Source organism: Carassius carassius, chromosome 48, assembly GCF_963082965.1.
Source record: "Carassius carassius chromosome 48, fCarCar2.1, whole genome shotgun sequence".
In the NCBI taxonomy this organism is placed as follows: Eukaryota; Metazoa; Chordata; class Actinopteri; order Cypriniformes; family Cyprinidae; genus Carassius; species Carassius carassius.
Window position 1 is genome coordinate 9,190,987 of NC_081802.1, and position 24,276 is coordinate 9,215,262.

The 24,276-nt window shown below is 35.6% G+C and overlaps 1 protein-coding gene across 2 annotated transcripts in view; it reads left to right on the plus strand.

Annotated features, from left to right (window-relative positions):
* Positions 1-6,475: 6,475 nt before the first annotated feature.
* The window catches only part of LOC132131932 (transcriptional repressor p66-alpha-like), a 34,818-nt gene continuing 17,017 nt past the window's right edge, over positions 6,476-24,276 (plus strand). Inside the window, exon 1 of one of the 2 annotated variants that reach the window (XM_059544111.1) lies at positions 6,476-6,879. In XM_059544111.1, coding sequence (XP_059400094.1) covers positions 6,540-6,879 — 340 coding nt within the window. In that variant the 5' untranslated portion in view covers positions 6,476-6,539. Of the gene's footprint in view, positions 6,880-8,180; positions 8,349-24,276 lie in introns of those variants that run through there. The other variant, XM_059544112.1, reaches the window with a different exon arrangement.

Consider the following 24,276-nt stretch of genomic DNA (forward strand, 5'->3'; position numbering starts at 1 on the left):
GATATGTATTCAGAAATATATTTATATAGATTGTTACATATTCACATAGGTATATAGATATTCATATAAATGAATAGATATTCAAATATATATTTAGATATTCATATAGATTGATCATATAGATACTCAGACAGAAATTCAGACAGATATATATATATATATATATATATATATATATATATATATATATATATATATATATATATATAGATATAGAGAGAGAGAGAGAGAGAGAGAGAGAGAGAGACTTTTTATTTGGTTTGCTATTGCTTTAATCTATTCCATTAAAGTGATTCCTGCCTTGTATTAAAGATAAAAAGTGCTTAATTAAATTAAAATTCTGAAAAAGAAATGATCGTTACCTGTGTGATTTTTTTTTTTTAAATCTATTATTCTCTTTATTTTTCTTGTTTATTTATTTATTTAGATCTTTTAACACTCTTCATGAATAAGGTACATTTTGATGTAGTGTTTTCAAAGCATTAGAGGAACAAATCCTAAATTGTTTTGCTGTGAGAATAATAATATAACATGTTTGATGAACTGTTATATAACAGAATTATCCCATAATGAAACATTGCTCTTTTCAAACACCTTAAAAGCCCTGTGATGATTTTGACCTGTACCTTCCTAAAAGGTCACAATCTTTTTGATTGCATTTAACTGCTAAAATCTGACAAATTTGACAAACTGTTGAATTGCCATTAAAAAAAGACTGCAGTAAAAAATATTTGTAATTATTTTCAAATGTTAACTACCATCAATGTAATACAACCCTGTTACTGAATGACTGGTGTGATATCCAAAATTGTGAAATAACATTATCATTTAATATGGTAAATATTATAATTCTACATTTAAGTTTACAACACTATTACTCATTTTGGAATTTTTTAAATTATTTTTATTTTATTTTATTGCATTTATGTATTCTATTACTGCTAGAAATTTATCAAATAAATAAATAAATAAACCACTCAAATCGGGGTTGTAAACCGTGATTAGAAATCTATTTACTAACCGGTTTGCAAACTTGCAAACCTCATACAAAATTAATAGAAAGTAAACCACCTCGAGTTTACGATCAGTCAAATGCCACCTTACCCAAAAAAGAGATGATTTTTGAGTTTAGTTTTGTGCCTTTTTCATTAAAAGTGTCAGCTTTTGTCAAACTGAGCCAGAAAAAGTGCGCTTTCTCTCAGCCATAAAGTGTTCATTACCTGAGAAGGAATCCAGTTCACTCAAACACACACACACATCAGTCCTGCTTCTATTGTTTTCCTTTAACTGTCAGCTCAAGCGCTGGTCTAGTGTGCGCTCCAGTGCACTTACTGAAATCTGCCCCTCGGTCACCCAAGCAATACTGACCCGGGATCAGGGCCAAGCCACCCTGGCCATGACTCTGCCGCCAGGAGGCCAGACTTTGGCCTGAAAGAAAGCGAGAAGGAGAGATTATCCTATTCTGGGCCCGTCCGGCTGAGGGTATGACGGTATTGACCAGGAGGGGCCACCCATGGAGCGTCCATTGAGCCATGAGATGGCCCGATATACATGCTTACTGAGCATAGCAGATTCCCTTACTCTCAACGGGATAAACCCACACAGAACAAGCCTCTTTCAGAGAGATTAGGGTGGCAGCTCTCGTCCCCTTGTTCGCCCCCTCCCTTGCCCATCCTCTGCCCAGAGACGGGGCTCAAAAAGTCTGGCCGAGCAGCTCCGGTAAAACAGTTCTTGGTGGTGTGCCAAAGACATTCATTGTCTTTGCCGGGAGAGGTGAGGAGGGAGATGGCCGTGAAGCCCTGCATCCTCTGGCTGTTGTGTCGCATTACATTCAGGCTTCAAAATGTAAAAAAGATACGAAATTGTTTCGTCACCAAAATCTGTGTTAAAACAGTACTGAATACAAACACTAAGGCATAACAACAGGAATTAATATCCTAGATGTTCTAGGTGTATTTAATTATTTGATAAGTTAAAAATGTACTTTGAATTTTGTCATTACATTACCATTTATTCTGTCACTATATGAATTTAGAAGGCAAAATAGTGTTAATGCATCTAACAACATGTTTACAGTAACATTTTTGAATTGACTGAACGTAAATATTTACTATTATTTCTAATTGTTCTCTGCAATTCAGTAAAAATACTGCATTTATATAGCTGTGTTTTAGTTTATGAATAATCATCATCATAATAGTTTAATTAATTTGTATTTATGCGTTTTTATTATTATTATAAAATGTGGACTGCTTAAATATTTATTGACACTCATTTTTCATAAAACAAGCCTTCACAAGATGACGAAGACAACAACAAACAAAAAGACTTCGAAAATACAGGATTACATTTTTGTTGTGACTTCTGCTTCTTTAATCTTTGTGTGTGTGTGTATATATATTCTTTATCACCACAGACTGCATTAGAAACAAAGACTTTTGTTTCTAATGTAGTCTGTGATTATAGAGACCAAAATAATTGAGATAATTATATCACAAATAAAAGTGCTTAAAAAACAAACAGATGAAAGAGTGATGTCGATTTTGAGATGAATCATCAGTTATGGACCATAAATCAGGACGAGTGATAAAATATGAATAAATACAGAAAATAACTAAAGCCTAAATGTCACAAACATCAAATAATAAAAGTCATTATTTAAATCTAAAATAATTGTTTAGAAGATGATCTTGACTGTGTGTGTGTGTGTGTGTGTGTGTGTGTGTGTGTGTGTGTGTGTGTGTGTGTGTGTGTATGTATAGCTTATATATTGTGAACGTTTTGCAATTTTACATTACATTAAAAATAAACACAGAAACATTGCAATAACACAAAAGCTGAGACTCCACGACACATTTTTCTCATAGCTAAATTTCGAAAAAAACAAAAGAGTTGGGTCTTCAGTTTGATTTGTCATTATGAGAAATGCCTTTGTTGTTCTCACAAAATAAATAAATAGATAAATAAATAAACCAAACTAATGCACGAACTTAAAAAAAACATTTCATCCCCAGCAGAGAGCATTATTGAAATTTCAGAACTGAGATGCCCTTTGACTCGCCTGAAATAGACTTGAGAGTGAACGAGAAGGCGGTGGAGCGCGCGCGTGCACGCGGGAGGTTACTCTGTGAACTTGAAGAGCAGTTTGTCATGCTAACCATGCTGGTCTGGGGCTATTGAATTCACACACAAGGAGCAGAACTTTCACAGGACCTCGTCTTTTATAATGCAAAACTAGTCAGACCCCGCACCCCTGGGTTCATATCCACACATGTGTCCGTGTAGGCCTTTTCTCGGTGAATTTCGGGGTTAGGAGAGGGGAAGTACAACAAATTTCTAATAAACTTGATCTGGCTAGTTAATAATTTGTGTGTGATACGTATTGGTAACTAATTTTATTATTTACAAGTGGAATAATGTAGCACCACTGCGGGTTAATGTAGGCTATATATTAATTTCCCTCAAATAGGAAAGTCAGCATTGTATTGCACGATTATTCACGACAACAGCGAGTCATAATTTACATTATATTCACTATTGAGCAGGCCCGATGTCTCAATTGGATATTAATGAATAAATAAAAAAAATATGTATTTTTAAAAAAAATGAAGTACACTATTATTATTAAAATTGTATTATACATAAATTAAATGCAATTCTTCCGCTACAACAAATAGTCCCTGACACAATATAACGTTGCTATGCAACAAATAGCTAGCTGACATGGCAAAGTGTTTCACTCATATCTGTATTGACCAATCAGACGTCGGACCGACTGTGTTTTATAAAATTATAATGATTTCGTTATGTTTTAAAATGTAATCTGAAAGCTTGCAGTGGAACTTGAAAATATCGAATATTTTGATATTTAAATGACATGACTTTAACATTTTATGTTCAGGGAACATTTTATTAGCAATTTATAAGTACACCTAATCTTGTTTTTTTATTTATTACTATTATTTTATTTCATTCACCTAACCTGTTTGTTTGTGAATTCTTGTCTGTAATCTTAAGATTGTAGAGGAAGGGTCACTCTATTAGGGGCTTCAATTGTGTGTAATTTCTTTTTAAATCATAAAGGGGGAGTCTAAGAGAATGCAGACCACCAAGATTTGAAACAATGGTACGGTGAGCGCATCTGATTGGCTGAGAGGAAACCGGCTACGCGCTTCTTCTAATGGAAGAACCAATCACGGTTCAGTTTGACCCTACACGCTAACTGCATTACTGTAGCACCCGCCGACAAGGGGCAGTATGCTCTTTCAGATAAAATTAACAAGATTGTATAAACGCGGGAAAGGAGAAAACAGGGGTAGATGCAGGCCGTGTAAAAAATAAATAAATAAAATTCCTCAGAAAATGACATTTGTTTTGTGTATGTTGTTAATTTTTTGTTTTTTTCCCGCTGCATTTTTTTTTACAAGGCTATCCATGTCTTTCCAATATGTCGTGCGGGGCATTTTAATGTGGCAACAATTTATTGAGGGTTCTTGTTGCTGCCAAAACGACCATAATGACCCGTCGCTCACGTACAACACACAGCGCCGCATTTGTGCTAACCAGGAAGCCATAAAGTGTGTTTTTTGTCCGTTTTCTCTATTTGTACAGACCTGAAGCTGAGCGTGACTTCTAAACGTCTCTCAGATTTAACTCCTTCAAGCCTTCTGTAAACTATTCACGCGTCATTTAAATATATGCAAATGAGATTTAACCCCTCCTTAGTCCCTTGTTCTGTGAAAGCAAGCAGCCTGGAAGTTCAGGACAGATACAGAAGTTTCTCATCTCCAGCTTCCACCCACTGAGCTGATTAATGAACAGACCTCAGGAGAGGGTGATGTGGCACTATCACTCACAACTGAGGGGCAAGAATCATTCAAGATAAACTGTACGATTCAGCACACAATCTCACAATATCTGGAAGTGGCAGAACCTTAAAGAGTGATAATAAGTGTTTTGTATATATATGTGTAGGCTACTGATATCGTTTTATTTATTTGTTTTATGTTTGTGTCAAAAGCCTTGAAATCAAACATCATCCTGATTTTATTCAGAATAGCTTACACTGACTCAGATTTTTACTTATTTATTTTATTATATAAACACGAATTTGTTTCAATGTATTGTAGTTAAAGGGCACATATATTGCTCTGTCACGGTCAAGTTCAGGCCAGAATTAAAAGGTTTCATCAACCTTTTAAATCGCTTTATTATACTGCCACCTGGTGGAAGTGGCTAAACTGACTGAATCGTATAATGTGTCCTTTCAGCTGGAGAACTATTATAGTCAGTGGTCTGTAATATGTAGTGTCATCATATTATATCTTTGTCAGTAATGATTATATAGCTTTAAATAAAAACTTTAATTAGACAAAAACGCCATAAAACAATTTTGAAAGTTCTAAGTTGTGAAAATTACATGATATTGGACCTTTATATGTGTCAAAGTAACTACTATAAGCCCTCACACCCTCGATTTCATGGTAAATTCACTATGGCATCTTACCCAATAAAGGTTATTAAGCTACCGAATTGTGATATTATTAGATCTAAGATTTGGTTACAACATTTGCTCATCGATGGAAGGAAACCTTAACCTTTGCTTCCCCCTAGTGGTGTGAAAATAAATGTAGAAGCACGCCACGCCATCTCTTTAAGAAAACTTCTCGAATATATATAGCCTCGTTGTTAAACTTTTATTTTAATAATGTCACCCAATATATAATATGTAACCCGAGCATCTAGACATCCTTTAATAATCACCATCCCATTAAAACTGCTGAATTGAAGTTTAAGATTATTAATTAAGATTATTGCCGCCATCTATTTCTTCTTTAAAACTGCAATGAAGAACTAATCTCTTATGTGTTACTTATGGAACTGCATATGTTTATACATTATAATTATGTCATAGAATACAGCTATGTTTATATACAGTAACCTTATAGTGTTGAAAATAGTTCAATAGTATGGATTACTATTTATAAACTGAATCAGACATGTATTCTAAAATGTAATTTAAGTATCTTGGAGTACAACTTTTTATATATATTAATTGGCCTGGAAAAAGTACATAAAAATATGAGCTTTCATACCTCAAAACAACCAACAGATGTCACCAGATATCCAAACAAGCCATTCAAACCTGCATAATTATATCTTATAGATTCTGCTTTTATTTATGTATTTATTTTTTTTTTTTAATATGGCAATGTAATATAATCGTTTTAACACATGATAAATCATGGGGAAATATATTAATTCAAATGGGGAAAATCATTTTGGATGTTGTCAACAGCTGAAAGACGATATGAAAGTTACTTGTAAAGCCTTTTAAAACTTTTCAAAAGCATTTTAACCTGTAAAATCTATAATATAATGTAATAATATAATATAAAGTTTGTACTACTGCAAATACGCATAAAGTTTGGTTTGGAAAACAATACGGCGTCTCCCTATTTCCGTATGCCGGTGTTCTGCTTCCGGTCTGTCTAAAATCTATTTCGACATACGCACTTACAAAGTGTCAAGAGTTTAACATGAGCTCCGGTTCGACGTGTGCAGTTTCGGGCTGCTACAACAACTCGAAAAAACTGAAGAGTTTTCAAGAAAACATCTGTGAAGAGCACCAGAGAACCAGGAGTGAATGTCCGTGCCCCGCGCCGTACGCCTTACACTGTATGCCGTCGAAAGATGACAGCAAACAGGCTTGGCTCGCGGCTCTGAAATTAAAAAATCCTCCGAAGCGAGTTTACGTGTGTTCGTTTCATTTCGTCGATAAAAAGCCCACAGAGCTGCATCCGGACCCTGAGCTCTACCTGGGTCACAACCGCCCTCATCAAGGCAGACGAAAACAACTTCATGAAGCTGACGGACTCGGTATGTTTAAGGAATTCAATCATTTCTACATGACATAAGATATAAAACATTATCTATAAGAGCAACGGGTTTAGTTAAAGCCTGCTTTGCGTAGACGACGTTCCAACGTGGTTTCTTTTACTTTTCTCAACGCTGGTCAAGATGGAACAATCAAAGTCGATTGCGATAATGTTTGTATATTAAATCTTGAATATCACTTCTTTATATTTTTACAAAAGGTTTACATTTTCACGTTGGAACTTGAAATTGTAATGTATTTAAAATATTAAACTATTTGGTATACACATGATCCCCCCCCCGCAAAAAAAAAGTTTGAGACTATCTTGAGCATAGACATCTTGAGCCATAGAGCGCCCCCTGATGGAATATAACTGTCTCGCAGTTTGGGAATCGATAAATAAAACAAGATAATAACATTTGGAAATGTATCGAAGAGTTAATTGGCTAATATTATGTTAGACTATTATACAAAAAATGATCTTTCTAAGATTCACAATCTCTGTAGATTACTTTAAAACCTTTTTCTGTACTGGAAATTTAGCAGTTTAGTAATGTTGGTAGAGATGTAAAATGAGGGTCTTGCTGTTGTAATTGGTATTTTGAAATTATAATATATATATATAAAATGTGTGTGTGGTAGAGCATTGAGTTAGCAGCGCAAAACGGTTGTGGGTTTGAATCCCAGGGAACACGTTAGGTAAAAAATATTAGCCTGAATGCACTGTAAGTATATATATATAAGTAATATATATGTATGTGTGTGTGTGTGTGTGTATTATATATATATATATATATATCATTTTTTAGTGATGTAAAAATTTATGTAAATTTTGTGCATTTTTTCAACTCCTATTTAATCTGGTAAGTCATTTAAACTATAGATTCTTATTTACAATCACACCACTGCGAGAAGATATGATGGTACAATTAACGTTCAACGAGTATTTAATTTAATTTAATTATTGAATTAATTGTGAGTAATTTGGCCATTAATCATTATCTTTGCTTTTACAATTTAATAGTCATTAATCATTTTTTTGTAGTTTAATATGAAATAAAGTAACATTTTGTCACAATTTTATCCATAAATAAACAAAAATAAGATTGACATCATTGCCTTTACGAAAATGTACATTGTGAGGTCTTTAAATGACAGTAGCAACATTAACTGTAGTAACTATTGTATTAAGTAATTTGTCAGATTAAAGCGTTCGGACTAGGAGGATGCTCTTCCTCGTGATGAAGCTGCTCTTGATGTGGGCCAGTGCTCAGTGCGCATGCGCGGCTCGGTGACTCGAGTCCATGTGTAGGCTGCTAGGATCTTTATTTGGCGACCGGAGCGGCAGAGTGAGTGAGAGAGAGAGAGAGGGGATCCCCGGGATAGTTTTACACCAAAAATACCAGGGCAAATAACAACAAATAGACGCGTGGAGGGCCCTCGGAAGACCAATAAGCGTTTCATCTTCTCAGTAAGTTCCCACAAAGAGAGGTTGAGTGATAACTGGATGTTTTCAGAGTATTTTGACTTCACATTAGCTTCGCTAGCAACTGGACTGTTGAGTTAACGTACACACAGGATTTACAAACTTCAACCATCCGTTTCATCTAATACATCTGACTGCATCCATCTCACTGTATCGAAACCGATGCAGTGCGAGGTTATAATGAACTTTAAAGGAGAAACTTTTCAGTTGTTTTCAGTTTGGGGTAAATAAACTAGTGATTTAGCTCGCCTGCTAATTGGAGTTGATAAGTTAGTCAGCATTAGCTGATGTTAGCAAGGGTTAGCTAACTAGTTTTGCTTCCTCAGCACTAAACTCACCGGGCTTTATTTATTTATGAGTTGGTTTGCTCCCACCGAGCTTTATTGAGCTCACACAAGAAGTTAGGAAATGTTGGATTTTATCTTTATATAATCTGACATATATTGTGTTTTATGATCATTGTGTTGTATTGGGCTAACGCAGAGAAATGTTAACAGTTTTAGGGATTCGGGTAGTTAAATTGACCCATTTCGTCTCGTATTTTCCTAAATCCGAACTGCCCAAAGATGCAAAAAAAGTTTTTTTCCCCTTTAAGACTATTATAAGTTATGAAAAGTGTAACTGGTGGGAAACTACAGTCTTAAAATTGCTCAGTTGGTCAATAAGACCCAAGAAATTTAAAAACAATAATGCAAAAAACATTATTATTTGTATTATTTTTTTACTTTCACTTTCTCATTTCATTTAACAGTACATTGAAATGTACACCATTTATAATGTGAACCAATCAGTTACTTCATCTGGATTTCCCAACTGGTTTCAGTTTTCATTTATATATATATATATATATATATATATGTATATATGTATAATTTGTATTCAACAGAGTTGTGTAAGTGATATTTTAATAATAGACACTTTAAACATATGTACCAAATATTTTGGTATCTCTATTATGACATTACGTTCTTCCTTTTATGGACCTTTGACATGGACATCATTTTTCAGAGAGGGCAAACTGCGCATGTGATATTTACACCAGTCACTTAAAAGTGTTAATGTGAAACCAAGACTATCTGAACTTTCTCTTGCAGTGACCATTGTCATTAGACATTTCAATGTGTCTAAAAGGGTTAAATATAAAGAGTTAGTTGGTTTAATGTGGTCATAGGGTCTATCCCGGTAACAGTTAAACATCTTGTATGGTTCTCTGTGCTAAATTTGTGACTAGTAACATATAAATTGTCAGTACATAGGTTGAGAACAAAGGCAGAGTTCAAAGTTTAGGCTCAATTTCCTGCAGTTGATTTTTCCATGTCGTATCTGAATGTGATGTCATAAGTGGCATGAATTACGATATGTACACATTCAAAAGTTTGAGGTCATAAAGTAAAAGGAAAAAAATTAAGATTTTTATGTAGCAAGGATGCATTTAATTAATCAAAAGTGACAGTAAAAATCTTGGTAACCCCAATTTGTTTGTTTTGAACATTAGTGTGTAATATTGGGCAAATTGCATAAGTATTTTGTGTTGATTACCCAAGTACTTGCTTAATTGTTTTTTAATCTGTTCCAGTTCATATATATTGTCGTTTGAACCCATTGAATAATCACAAACTGACCTGAGATTAATTTATCATCTGTGTTGCTAATGAAATGCCAGTAGTTTAAATTGTGCGTCTTTGGACCTAGTGTAAAATTGTAACTGACCGTCCACTGTTTGTCAGCTTTGATGATGCATATTACATCACAGTCCTGCTGAAATACGTGAGCCATTTCTCATGGTGGAGCAGAGGTGTAGTTCAAGGTTGGTCTGCATGGGTGTGGTGGCGGCTTTAGATGTTTTTTCTGAAGGATGGCTTGAGTGGCTATTTGTTAATAAATTGGGTGGGATCAACTTGGTGTCACTAGAAACCACCAAGCATAATCATAGTACGTAAAAAAACTCTTGGAAATTCTTGGATTTTGGTTCTGCAACCAATAATATTTCAATATGTCGTGGCAGTATGTGCCGGATGTTGCCGAAACCTGGCGTACCATGTTGAGTGTCTGTTCGGCAACCAGCTTAGCCACTTGGCACCCCTTAAAGTGAGTCTTAACAGGCATGTCTCTCCGAAATCTCATGCCACGCCAAGGACAAGCCTGAAGACCAGCTGTGTTCTCCTTGAGAGATTTGTTGAAAAGTAATAGTTTTGTATTAAAAAATGAGGAATGAGGGACGCACGTTATGTATAGTTTAACACACTAGAGCTGATGTGTTTGAGATGGTGGCCGGTGGTGAACAGGAAGAGTTGGAGACTGACACAAGTCAACTGCAATCTAGCGAGATCTTTTTACTATTCGATCTCAACTTCCTGATAATGTCAGATGAGGAAAGTCACAGGAAGAAAAAGAAGGGCACAGTGCCAGTTTTATTTTTTTTTTATTTTTTTATTTTATTTTATTTTTTTTTTAAAGACGCTTGTTTTGGCTGAAGACCAAACGTACATGCCATTGTATTAGGGTTTGAGCGTTTCGCTTTCAGCTGACTGTCATTATCAGTAAGGTGTGGTTTTGTGTGGGGGTATCCTGCCAGATACTTAAACATTTATTGGTCATTGCTTTTACTGGTGTAATAAAACCTTAATACTTATGAAATAGTGACTAGATCTGAATAGAACATTTTCATTGCGTAGAAATGAACGTTTTGGAATGGGATAATTTGGGTATGTAATATAATAATTTTTTTTGCATATTTTGTTATTGGGTTAATGTTATTAGGCTTTTTTTTTTATACTGGATTAATTTTTATTGGGGATAATTTATAATCATAATTGTCCGAAGCTCAATATCAAAGCTTAATTTTGTTGAATTTCTAAAAAGATTTATTTGCTAAAAATCTGTATTTTAACCCTTGTTATATTATTTTTAATATAATATACAATATTTTGTCATAATTCAAGGTGATGTGTAATTTTTTTTTTCAAGGTAAAATAATCCCAATTTAATACGAAGAGACTAGAGGTCTTGTGGCTTAGTTTAGAGTTCAGGGCAGGACTGCCTGTTTGACTGAGCAGTTTGGTCATTTAGAAATTAAGTTACCTTGAAAAAGTTTGGTGTAAAAATCAATTTCTAAAAAATTTTTGCAACACCCTTAATTTTGGAGACTTAAAAAGGATCGTTCACCCAAAAAAAGTCAACCTTTACTCACCCTCAAGTTGGTCCAAACCAGTGTGTTTTTCATTCTTCAGTTGAAAATGAGTGAAGATATTTTAAAGAAAGTTGGTAACCAAACAGTTGACGTAGCCATTGACTTCAATAGTATGGAGAAGAAAAACAACAAATCTAATTTTGGATGAACTATCCCTTTAATATTTAATATTAGAAGGGGTTTTTGTGTGTGTTTAGAACAAGGTGTTTTTATTTCAATTGTGTATAAGTTTAAATATGAAAAACTTCTATATATCTAGATTCCTTCTAGTTTTACCATTGACAAGTTAATTAGCAGTACCTGTGATGCTTATAAATCCTCTGTTACCATAAAATAAGGTGGTCAATTTAAGTTCTTGAAGTTTCATTTGCAATCATGATAGGAGGAAAATTAATTTGAGTAATAAACTGGATATTTTATACTTCAGACGTGATTTGTCACCAGTGCATTGAGTTGTGTAGGAAGGGGGCTTGTGATGAATCAAGAAGCTAATTCTGTGCTTTTCTAGAGTTTCTCCTGCAGAATTTTCCCACTGTGTGTCAAAAGCTGGACTTTGCTGACGCGGCAACTCTGGAACTCTCTGTGTGCCGTAGTGACATGAATACACCGTTAAGGTATTCATCCAGGAGCGAAGACTTATGGGTTCTCACACACCTCGGACACATTGGGGCTTATTTGTTTTTCCTATATGTGCGTTTTGCTCCAGTATAGAAGAGATGTCTCTAACAATATTGTGGTCCTAGATGCAGTTCGGGTCTGTCCTTCAATGTAAGTCTGCTTGTCTTATTGTCTTACAAATCATAAATCTGATCACTTGGGAAACTAATAGCACTCCTCTTCTCAACAAGCTGCACAATATGTGGTACTGTACAATGAACGCCACAAATGAGTAAATTAATATGCATTTGCGAAGTTCACAATCATGTCTGAGGGAATACGCTTCAGTATTTGATTAAAATGCCGTGCAGAACCAGTCCGTTTCCTCCATCAGTTCTTGTAGATCTGGCTCTCAGCCCAACAGACCAGAGAGATTAACTACAGAATCTGGCTGCCATTCAAAAGAAGTGCTTCAATCTAAATTAAGTCCTCAGATGATTAGTTAAGTTTGACAACGGGATTATGAAGGTGAACGATGGATTTGTTCATACATACTGGATTAGTAACCATCGAATACCATAGACCTAAGATTGTTTCAGTGCATCTTATTGCATAGTTAAATGGTCAGGCATGTGATCTTTACAACTTTTCCAAGAATGTTTAACTGTGTTTTAACAAGCTAATTAAACCACACAATATAATTAGGCTGATTTGCTTTCGTACTATCCCAACCGGGAATGTTTTTTTAATGTTTGCATGAAATCAAAATGAAAAATATTTACATTATTAGCGCACATTCATATTTTTGCATTGAACAATTCATCTGTGCAAGTTAATCCACTGGAAAAATGGTTTGTTTTGATGATCTTTAATAAAATCAGAAAATTGACTTCCGCTCTGGAATGCATCCCCTCTCTGATGATGTCAGTTTGACAGTTTGGGTGGAATATCCTTAGCCACTCCCCTAACAAATAATAAAATAAAACCCTGTCATCTATTTAATATTCAATTTCAGTTGGCAACTTGATGTCGACTTTAAAAAAAAAAAATATTTCAAAAGGGATTTACTTTTAGCATGCTTATTAAGGGGGCATTTATGTTAGGGCTGGGCATTTTCCAAAAATATTGCATTTGAGGATTTTTTTTTCTTTTTTTTTTAAATATTCTTTTGTATAAATGTTTATCAAGAAATAATTTTTTTTTTTAATCCAGTTTTTGTCACCATTTATGAGCGGAAAAGCAAACAAAATTATTCAAGCTCAATCAGAGCAAACAGAAAAAAATAAAGCATTGCCAATTACAGTTTAGAACATACATACACCTTAGTTGGCCTGTTTATCCTGTTTCTATATTGTTTCACATGTCAATGTTGAGAAAAACCATAATATCCACATGCCCGGGTGAAAGTTGTCTCCTCAGTCTGATCACGGTAAGAATGCACACCGAAACGTTCCAGAGACACAAAGATAACGGTGTGCTAAGCAAAGTTTCTTACAGCGCTTTGTGTTTTCTGTTCTTAAAGCACTCTCCCTCGAGAAAACTGTATGGAAGCATATGTCTCAAGATAATTTCTCTATCAGATACTCAGAAACGCTCTTCTTGGCTCACTCGGGGGACAGCTGCGGTTACCTACAGTCGTGAATGTAGTGATGCACAGCTGTCTTTCCTCAGTCCACTGCTATTTGGATTTCATCTGATTTCTCATCGTGGTGGTGATATTATGAAAACTCAGTTTCACTGATTCCTTTGATCAAAAGTGATTTCATTTTGTAAGATCATTTAGTAAGATAATTTTGATCAAAGTAATTCCTAACGATGACATTCTGTGATCAAATACAATCAACTTGTTAACATGCTCCACAGCGCCACCAGTGCATTTAGTTATCTATCTTTTAGTTTGCGCTGTTAAAATTAATTATGGGTTTCCTTACGGTGCATTTAAATTAAAAACAGAAAACATTTAGCAAAATTTTTTAAAGTGTTTTAAAGTGAAAGTTTTTGAAAACAACATTGTTATTGTGTCCATGTAAACTGTGAAATGCAAATTTTTTCAAAAAGATGTCATGCGTGTGCGTATTATGTTGTGACGATCGCCAATGTGGTTTTCTACGTCCACGAAATGTAATAAAAGTAATACGGTAGTTGCAAATTATTTTATTTACACTAGAAGTCTATGGTAATTCACAAATTACCTCAAACGCCATACACAGCGTTGCCTTTAGATTGGCAGGTTTGAGCGCAGCTATTTCAAAGAGAGCGCATGCAACTGGATTTGTCATGTCGTGTCGTGCCGCATCCAGTGTAGCATCACTGATTATGAGTTTTATAGTATTTTGTCGCACCGCTAGATAGGGCTGCACGATGTGTCATTTAAGGATCGATATCGCGATGTACGAATCCACGATAGTCACATTGCAGGATGTGCGATGTTGGCTGTCACAGTTGATCCGTTATTCATTAACCGTACGGGCCTGCTGCTCCCCGGCCCTTGACGAATGTGATTCGCGGAACTATCATAGAATGAAAGTTTATCATTTGCATGTGTTTTTAAGTCCTGTCAGTTTAACAGGGCGCACGCGCGCACGCTCACCTTCACCGTCTTCAAACAACACGAGCACTGTCTTGCTCTTTCTCCCTTGCGCATATTAATAAAAATCAATTGACACGATGGTGTCAAAAAAAAACTATCCAGTGATAAAATGTTTTCTGTGTTGTCAAATCTTGTGCGATATCCTAAACTGCAGAGATAATTACACAACGTGTGCCGTACACGTCTGATTCGCGAACTAATGATTCCTTTGAACCGATTCAATTTAATGAATGGTTTAAACAACTGACCTGTCCAAAACTGAACTCACGAGAAGTCTGAATTGGTGTTTGTAATGATAAACCTTTGTATTCATCCGGAAGAAGGAGGCGGGAACCGGCGGAAGATCAAAACAACATTTTAATAAAGCAAAATAAACACAAAACAGCGCACCAGCCCCTCACGGACGACTGGTGCGCGCAAATAAAAACCAAAACACAACTAAAAGCCCAGGCCTGGTCCTCTCTCGTCCTTCACTGTCGTCGCTCCAGTTTTTTATCCTTCCATCTCCCCCGTGGGCCTCGAGACCGGTGGGTCGAACAGGTGTAGCTCATCTCCAATCACTCCACCGGCCTCGCTCCCATGTCCCTCGGCCCCGCCCCACTCGTCACAGTGTTTAAAAAAAATCTGTAACACTTTACAATAATGTTCTATTTATTAAACTATTTAACTACATTATTTAACATTTACTATTACTAAACTGCACTTCTACAACATTGTTAATTTCAACATTTAGGCTATAGCCTTCATTGTTCATGTTCATGTTAGTAAATATGTTAACAATTCAAACCATATCCTAAAGTTACAAACAAATAATTTACTCTAATTTAAATAATACTCTGATGATTAAATCATTTAAAATGAGAATGTAAGTGTGCTCACCCCATTTTTGTTTGTAAGAAAAAATTAATTTCATATCGCTTATCGTAATTTTTTTCACCATGTTGTGCCAGTATGTTAAAAAACCATCAGTAGCAGTAGAGGTCGACCGATATATCGGACCGATATTTGTCATTTTTTAATATATCGGCATCGGCTGATATCCGTGTTTAGTAGTGCCGATTTAAAGTCAGGCACGTCGGCAGGCAGGCCCGTGTTATTGGTGCGGTGGAAAGTGCTGCTGCTGCCGCATGTGAAGCACCCCGAGCCAAAACTTTTGGAAGATTCAACAACAGTCCTGGGAGATAAAGGTAGTCAGAGAATTTCACTCTGTAAATGGGATGGAGAAGTTGACAGCTCTAACAAACACTGCAGCGTGACGTTACTAAAGTAAACGGTCTCTGGCGTTACTCCGCCCCGCTCACAGACAGCAGCGTGCTCGGAGAGACAGCTGTCCTGGAGCTGCCCAGAACCGTGAATCACATTTGTTCGGAAGCATGGTTTGATGCAGACAATAACCAGTTTTCCATCCAACTCATTTGTATTTAGGGATGTTAATATTCAATAATTTCCATGATCGATCGTCGTATAAATTAATTATCAATTAATTACCTTAATGCTGCAAAATGCGTCTGCAGCGGTATTATTATTATGTGCAAAAACCACTTGGAAAAAAAGCTTTCTCACCCGAATTAAAGGGGGTTTAGCCTGAATAAAATGCTAGTAGCAGGACTGTAAAATTAATAGATGTGATTATGATCATTTGATAAAATGAGGAGAGCGCGCCATACGTTGGAGATCATTTTACTTTGTTGACTGTTTCCCGTCAAGGAAGACTGCTGAATGCGCCTCTTTAAATGGTTTCATGGTGCTCGTTGTTGTATTTTAAAACGCAACTGCAATGTTTTCAAATGACACACTATAGTAGTGGTGCAACCGATCATCATTGATCAATATCTTCAGTTCGGCACACACGTGACCCCCGGATTGATTTATGAAAAAAAAAAAGTTGCGCATGTTCAGTCCACACTCAGTGGTCATGACGAGCGCAGGAACGGAGGAGCTTGAACGCCCCGCGCATTTTGTATTCCCTGTCAGATATAATGATGAGGAAAGAGGTTAGAGTGAAAAGATTGTGCCAGATCTTTATGAACAGGAGAAGAAAACAGTTGTGGATGAACAATCCCGAGCATCTTCTGTTGCGCTCACGACAGAAGGGTGGACGTCCAGGGGGACGGAGAGCTCTGTGACGATAACTGCTAACTTCATCACAGCACACTGGAAAATGAGAAGTCGGGCTATTATGTTAAAAAGAAGATATTATGTGCACTTTAAGTTGATTTCATATATTTTAATTTAATAATTTAATGTTAATAAAAAAAGACAAAACGTATGTTTATTTGTCTTGGCCTTTTTTTTTTTTTTGCTGATCCGAAAAATGATCCGATCCATACGAGGACAAGCGAGCGCGGGTTTGACTAGATGTATTTGGAGGTTATTGCTCACGTCTCGTTCTGCACATATCCAAATGTTTCCATATTCGCAATGTATCTGAATGTTAAACTATAATATTTTTTATTTATTTAATGTAAACTAGACGGAAAGATCATCCTCTACACCTGAGCAAAAACGTCCTTGGCATAACAGCAGAGTGGACCGGTATACTACGGCCTATTTAAACTGACCAGTGTAACCTTTTAAATGTTTGGTTGACTGTACTTTATTTTAATAATGAACAGACTGCGATGTAAGTTTGAAATTAGAATGCACTTTAGATGTTCTGTGTCATTTATACCAAACACAAATGTTGCTGGTTGCTAGTGTGTTTGCAGCACTACTGTTATTAATTTTTTATATATTTATTTTTTTATATTTTTCAGTTTAATTTATTTTTATTTCTAAAATTGTATTTATTTAAATGTATATTTAAGTTTACATTTATGTTCCAACAAACTTGAAAAATTCTACTTGATAAATGCTCTAAAAACTTTAATGCAAATGATTGACTTTTATATATATATATATATATATATATATATATATATATATATATATATATATAACCTGTTTTATATATTTAATACTTGGTCAGTTTATTGATTTTGTTTGGTTAACTTTGGATACATTTTTTATTTTAATACCGTGCAGTGCACAAAATTAACATTCGAGAGATGGTTCAAGTCAGTGCTCAATAAATGATGATAAGTTTAGAAATGTTGTGCATCCACTTATTATTAGTGTTTCATTTTAGCATGCAAATGAAGGGGAAAACGTCAAGATAACGGGCCTAAAAATCGGCAGCACATATCGGTCATCGGCTGACTCTGACCTCTAAACATCGGCATCGGCTATAGAAAAACCCATATCGGTTGATCTCTACATAGCAGTCATGCTTCAAAAGACGAGACTTTTTTTTTTTTTTTTACAAAATGGTTTTAGCATGCTAATTCAAACATGGTGCTAAAAATATTGAAGCAAAAAAATAAATAAATGCAAGTTGACCTCACTAATCAACAAGTCATATGTGGTGACCTTCCTTACTAATTACTGTAAATTAAACACAATTTGGTGCTGCCCCAGTTCTGGTTATTCTTATCTACCTATTTGACTATATTAACTGATCTGAAGGCCAGTGTAGTATAAGTGTGTGCGTCAGTGTACATTTGCACTCAAGTCTGTTTGAGATCACAGTGGGGGATGGGTAGATGCGTGTGCATGCGTGTGTGTTTGTTTGTGTGTGTGTGTGTGTGTGTGTGTGTGTGTGTGTGGAGAGGGGAATGGCTGCTCGTGACTGTTTTTACAGCACAAGTTATTCTTTGTGCCCACATGAAAAGCAATCTGCTGTACTGTGTGTCGTCCTGTTGCTTGGGGCCACACCAGGTGGATCTTCTGGCAGATACAGGGTTAACGACGTCCATTTTGTTAGGTAACACCCTTGTGGCCTGATCTGTCTGTGGTGTTAAAATGGCAGTGCTTAACCCTTGATATGCAGGGCTGGAGCCGGAAGGGGCACCTTTGACTCAACCCTCTTGGCAGCCACTTCGTCATTGTTGGATGACAAGACGTGCTAGTTGTGAGAGATCCAGAAGAGCATCCATAGCACGTTAGAATCTGCAAACTTACCTGGAACTTTGTTTTTCAGTGCTAATCATCTGATTGTTTTCAGAAATGTGTTGGTGACGCAATCAGGAAGTCCTTCTTAACTGGACAAGTTCACTCAAAGCAACTCTACTGTCCTTCACAGGAAACACTTAGACAGTAATCCAGTGCAGTTTGACCGGTGTCTTGATTCTTATTTCTGACACTTGTGCAAAATTAATAATAGTTTTTTGCTAACTTGAACTATTGATGTTACTTACACTTGGAGTTAAGGGTTTTTCAAAACCTTTACCACAAAGTGTTAAACTTTGAATTATAACTCATCCAGCAGAAAATCATAAATATGTGGGTTCTTTTTTACTTGGGCCTGTAAGTAACCACTTTGCAATATGTTGCGGCCACTCTAGAATCAGAGATTTTAGCCCCTTTCAGACTGTCAGCCCAAATCCGATTTTTATGTAAATCCTATTGAAATCTGATCATATTAAGGTAGTCTGAACGCCAACGAACAACATATCCAATTTCTGCAAATCTGTTTCGAGCTACATTCATATGTGGTTTGGAATCCTATTCAAATCACATTCCTGGAAATCCATTTAGGTCTGACTGGTCAGATCGGATTTAGCATAGCAATTTCATGCCCTTCATGTAAAACGTAAACACGTCAGATGTTTTTACAGAAAACATGGCAGAAACAAGCTTGTTGCGAAGTGCAAGTGGAATATTACAATATAGTTCTAGTATATACGCACCTCTTTGAGTTTTGAAAGTAGCGGAGATGGCAGCACAGAATAAAGCTGCACATTCCAGCTTCCTGCATTCTGCAGCTGCCTCACAAGACGAAAAATATAATACAGCACAGCTGTGACAGCAACATGTTGTCAATGTCATAAGACAACGTCTATATTGCAGTCTGTGTTGTTTTTAGCGTAGGCATAACGCAGTGGCATTACCATAGAAACCAATAGAAAAGTGCGCTTATGGACACAAATTGGATTTGAGCAGTTGCAATACACTGTCTGGACAGTCAGTTATTTAAATCAGATTCCATTCAGATATGCACAAAATCGGATTTGGACTGACAGTCTGAACGAGACAAGGAAAAGCACCAGTTACAGATAATGTTAAAAGAGTAGGTCACTTCCATTTACTCGCCCTCCACTTGTTCCAATCCTGTACGAGTTTGTTTTTTCTTTTGAAAAATGTTGGTATCCGAACTAGGGGTGTGCACGGATAGTCGAACATTTGAATATTCGTTCTGCTCTAATTATTCGATAAATAAAAATGATATTCGAATTTCGCTATATTTTTGCTTGACATAAAAAAAAAAGAAACAAAAGTCCACAATAAAACCTAATTGGTCACTTTCTGTGCTTCTCCACAGCATATTTGAAGATGTATGCAAGCAAAAAATAATTAATGAATGAATAAGAACTGCGGTCTTCTACAGTACTTCAAATATGCCATGGAGAATCAAAGAAAGTGACCGAATTGAAGAACATTGTTGCGGCATCTCTCAAGCAACGAATAAACACCGCTAACTTGGAGAATGCAGTGAAAACTCCTCTTCTCGCGTCTGCCCTAGACCCTCGGCACAAACATCTCAGGTTTCTCGATGAAAACGAGAGAAGTAAGAAAAAAAAACTTTTGGTGCGGATGCAGCCGCCGCCACCACCAACGATGAAGAGGATGCAATGCCCACTCGTCGGAAAAGGCTGAGCCAGTTCTTCAGCGATGATTACAGAGTCCAGCCGAGACGAGTGGGAACAGTTCTTGCTGGAGCCATGTATTCCACCAGATGAGGATCCCATTCAGTGGTGAAACGAAAACACGAAGCGCTCCACAAAACTTATTCGCTTAGCACACCGTTATTTGTGAGTCCCGCCAACGTCTGTGCTGTCAGAGTGCGTTTTCTCCACGCCCGGCCTTATTGTTAACAGACTAAGGAGCCGACTTTCCCCCGATCATGTTTACATACCCATGTTTCTTAACAAAAACATGTAAAACAATAGAAAAAAAAGCAAAAAAGATTTGCTGACAGTTTCAAAGAAACAATAAATGTTGTTGAAAAATAACGTCTGACTCATTAAACTTAATTTAACTAAACGAATATTCGAATATTCATTTTTTGTGAGCTCAAATATTCGAATGTGATATTTGCGGAAAACGCCCATCCCTAATCCGAACAGTTGATGGGCAACGTTGACTTCCATGGTATATTTTTTTTGGTGCCCTTCAACTGTTCGGATACTAAAATTTTTCACCATATCTTTTTTTTGTGTTCAACAGAAGAAAGAAACTCATAGAGGTTTGGAGCAATGGAGGGTGAGTTAATGATGACCGAATTTTCATTCCGGAAGCGAACTATTCCTTTAAAGGTTGACGACAAATAGATTTGATTGTTTTAAAAAAAATATATTTTTTAAAAGCGATAAACAGACTTATTCAATTCAATATGATATTCAATTAAAAGTAATTTTAATAAGGATTCATTGATGCTTTAAAGGATTCAGTAAGGTTTTTTCTTGATCAGTTGTTCAGCAACCTGCCTTGGCAACATTTTCACTGGCCCCCCAACACTAAAATAAAATGTAAATAAAATAAAAAATTGTGTAATTTTTTATTTATTATTTTAACAAAATTTTATGTTTTAATATTTTGTTATATTATATACATTTAGATTTACATTTGTGGAAAAAAACAATCCTATTTTAAATTTAGAATGTTTATTTATGGTTCATTTTCACATTATATGTTCCAATTTCCAATAATATCTAAAAAGTATGGCTTGGAAACTTCAAGCCATAAATATATAAACCATTTTTCCGGAAATGTATGGCATACATTGGCAAAACGTTACTGTTTGGTTAAAAATTAATTCTTATTGATGCTAAAATTCATTTTTGCCATTTCAACTAAATCTCATTTGTCGATCTGCTACATAATTTTGCCTACCGAACAAGTTAAAAAAAAGTCTACAAGCAGAACTTGAAAATTAAATGTTCAAGTTTGCAATCGGTCAAGTGAGCATTCTGTCTGTCCCGGGCCAGCTGGTCATTCTTATTGTTGAGCAGCTGAACGCACCGATCCAGTTTGGGTTGTATTGCCACCATGCTGTGTTGTTGTATAGTTGTAGCGATGCCTCCTATTGTCTTGCTCGGCCTGCGCCCTAAGGGCAGTATTACATCAGACTCTTCTTCTTCAGCAAGCCCCGTGAGGATAGTCACCGCACTCCCAGCTCGCCACAACTTGACATGAGCAGACATGTTTTTCACACAGCTGAGACAATCCAATACACCACCACTCTGCTTTTAGCGTTTTAACGCATGCAGACATCACTGAGATTTGACTATTCGAATTGTAAACAAACAAATGCATGACCTTGATATGGCATGTGGTGTAAGTGACATCACAATCTCAATCTGATTAGCACAACCCAAACACTGATCTTTAATAATGCCTTGGAATAAGTTTGTTATAAAAAATATTAATAATCTTGTTTTGCGTCACACTGGACCATTTGAAGCTTCAAAATTGATATGAAACTGCGCAAATGAGTTGGTTAGCAACCTTTTGATTCTTTTAAAAAGGGTTTGTTTCATGATATCAAACCCCGTTGTTGAGGCATGAGTGGTGCACAGATCTGATCCCATATGCTTCCCATGATGCTTTGCAAGCCACGTGTCCGCAGCTTTAGCGACAAGCATCCATTTCCTAACCAGAACAAGTGGCTTGTGTATGACTTAACTGGTTTCTCTGTGTGAAAACATGGCAGTCCTATTCTCAGTATGGCATTAAGTGGTGATGCAACATTTCTTAGTTCGAGGTGATTTGTGAAACAAAGTATACTTTTAAAAGACTTTTTACTGTCACATGTTTATTGTTACATTGTTCATTGGCATTTATATACAGCAAAGACTCCTTCAAGCTAATAATTTTCTGTCTGTTGGACATGTGATTATGCAATGGCTGACTGCATTTCTAACTGTCAGTATACACTGTCAGGTTTGGTGACCTACTTTCAAAGCCCTGGCCAGTCAGTGTTCATTTGCATTGAAAATTATACCCACCAATTTTTTTTTTAAAGAATGGTTAGAATGTGTAATGTTCAAGCTTATTGTGTGTAAGCTTGTTCAAAAATGACGGAAACAATAAATGTTGCTGAAAAATACGTCTGTCTCATTAAACTTAATTTAAATAAACAAATATTTGAATAATTGTTTTTTGTGAGCTCAAATATTCGAATGTGATATTTGCGGAAAACGCCCATCCCTAGAATGGTTAAGCCAACTATTTAGATAACAGATGACAGGGATTTGATTCAAAAGCTAAGCCATTGACCTCCATAGTGTTTTTTCCCCCTATTTGGGTGAACTATTTGATTCAGTGTTTGATTTGGTTCTTCGTACCAAAAGCAGTTGCTTCAAAAATCAAATTCAGTATATTGGTAATGACTTGGTATTTCTAGGTAATTTTAATCACTGTTCTTTATTAATGTGCCGCTTTCTTTATTGCACACACACACACACACACACAGAAACATTCAGGAGCACATAAATGTCTTGTCAATGTGCTCCACTACTTTTATTAATAAAATAGCTTGATGCTGAATCTGTAAATTAAATTTCTCGGCAACAAGAAGGTAGATTCGCTTTTTTTGTCCCCCTCAATGTCTATGCTGGTTACGGACCTGATCAGCAATCTTCAGTGTCACATTTTCCTTCAGAAATCATTATAATATGCTAATTTGGTGCACAAGAAACATTTCTTATTGTCATCAATGTTAAAAGCCGTTGTTCCGCTTAATGTCTTTATGAAAACCATAATACCTTTTATCAGGAATCTGTAGATCAGAACATTAAAAAGAACCGCATTTATTTGAAACCGAAATCAATTGCAACGTGTAATCTGTAACATCACTGGATCAATTTAATAATAAACGGTGATAACAGTACATCAGAAAATAAGGGCGACCGTTTTCATACAATGCAAACGTTTTATTTCAGTTGTAGCTGTGTGATAAGCTATTTCAGTCATTTTGAGTAAGTTTCACTCAAGAACACCATGGTGTTGTGAGAAAAAATATAATTTACTTGTGTGGTAGTTGTTATAATACAGGTTTATTACCCTTTTAATTATCAGATTATTTCATAACTATTCATAAATGGCCAATACAAACAATTGACTGTGAAATAGTTGTTTTTAAAGTTGATACATTAAAGGAGTAGTTCACTTCCAGAATGAAAATCGTCATTTACTAACCCTCCACTTGTTCCAAACCTGTATGACTTTCTTTTGTTTATTGAACACAAAAGAAGATATTTTGAAAGTATTTTATTTTACTGCTAATTACATTTCACAAATAGTAAAAAAAAAAAAAAAAAAAAACATTATGAATAGTATTTTCATGTAAAATGTATTCCAATTTATTTATTTTTAAATTTACAACTTTGAAAAACTTCGATTTGATGCTCCTCTGGAAACTGTTTTAGGAAAAGTTAGAAAAAGCCTTGGAAATTCATAATTTCCATTATTATTATTTTTATTTTTTTTTACTTTTA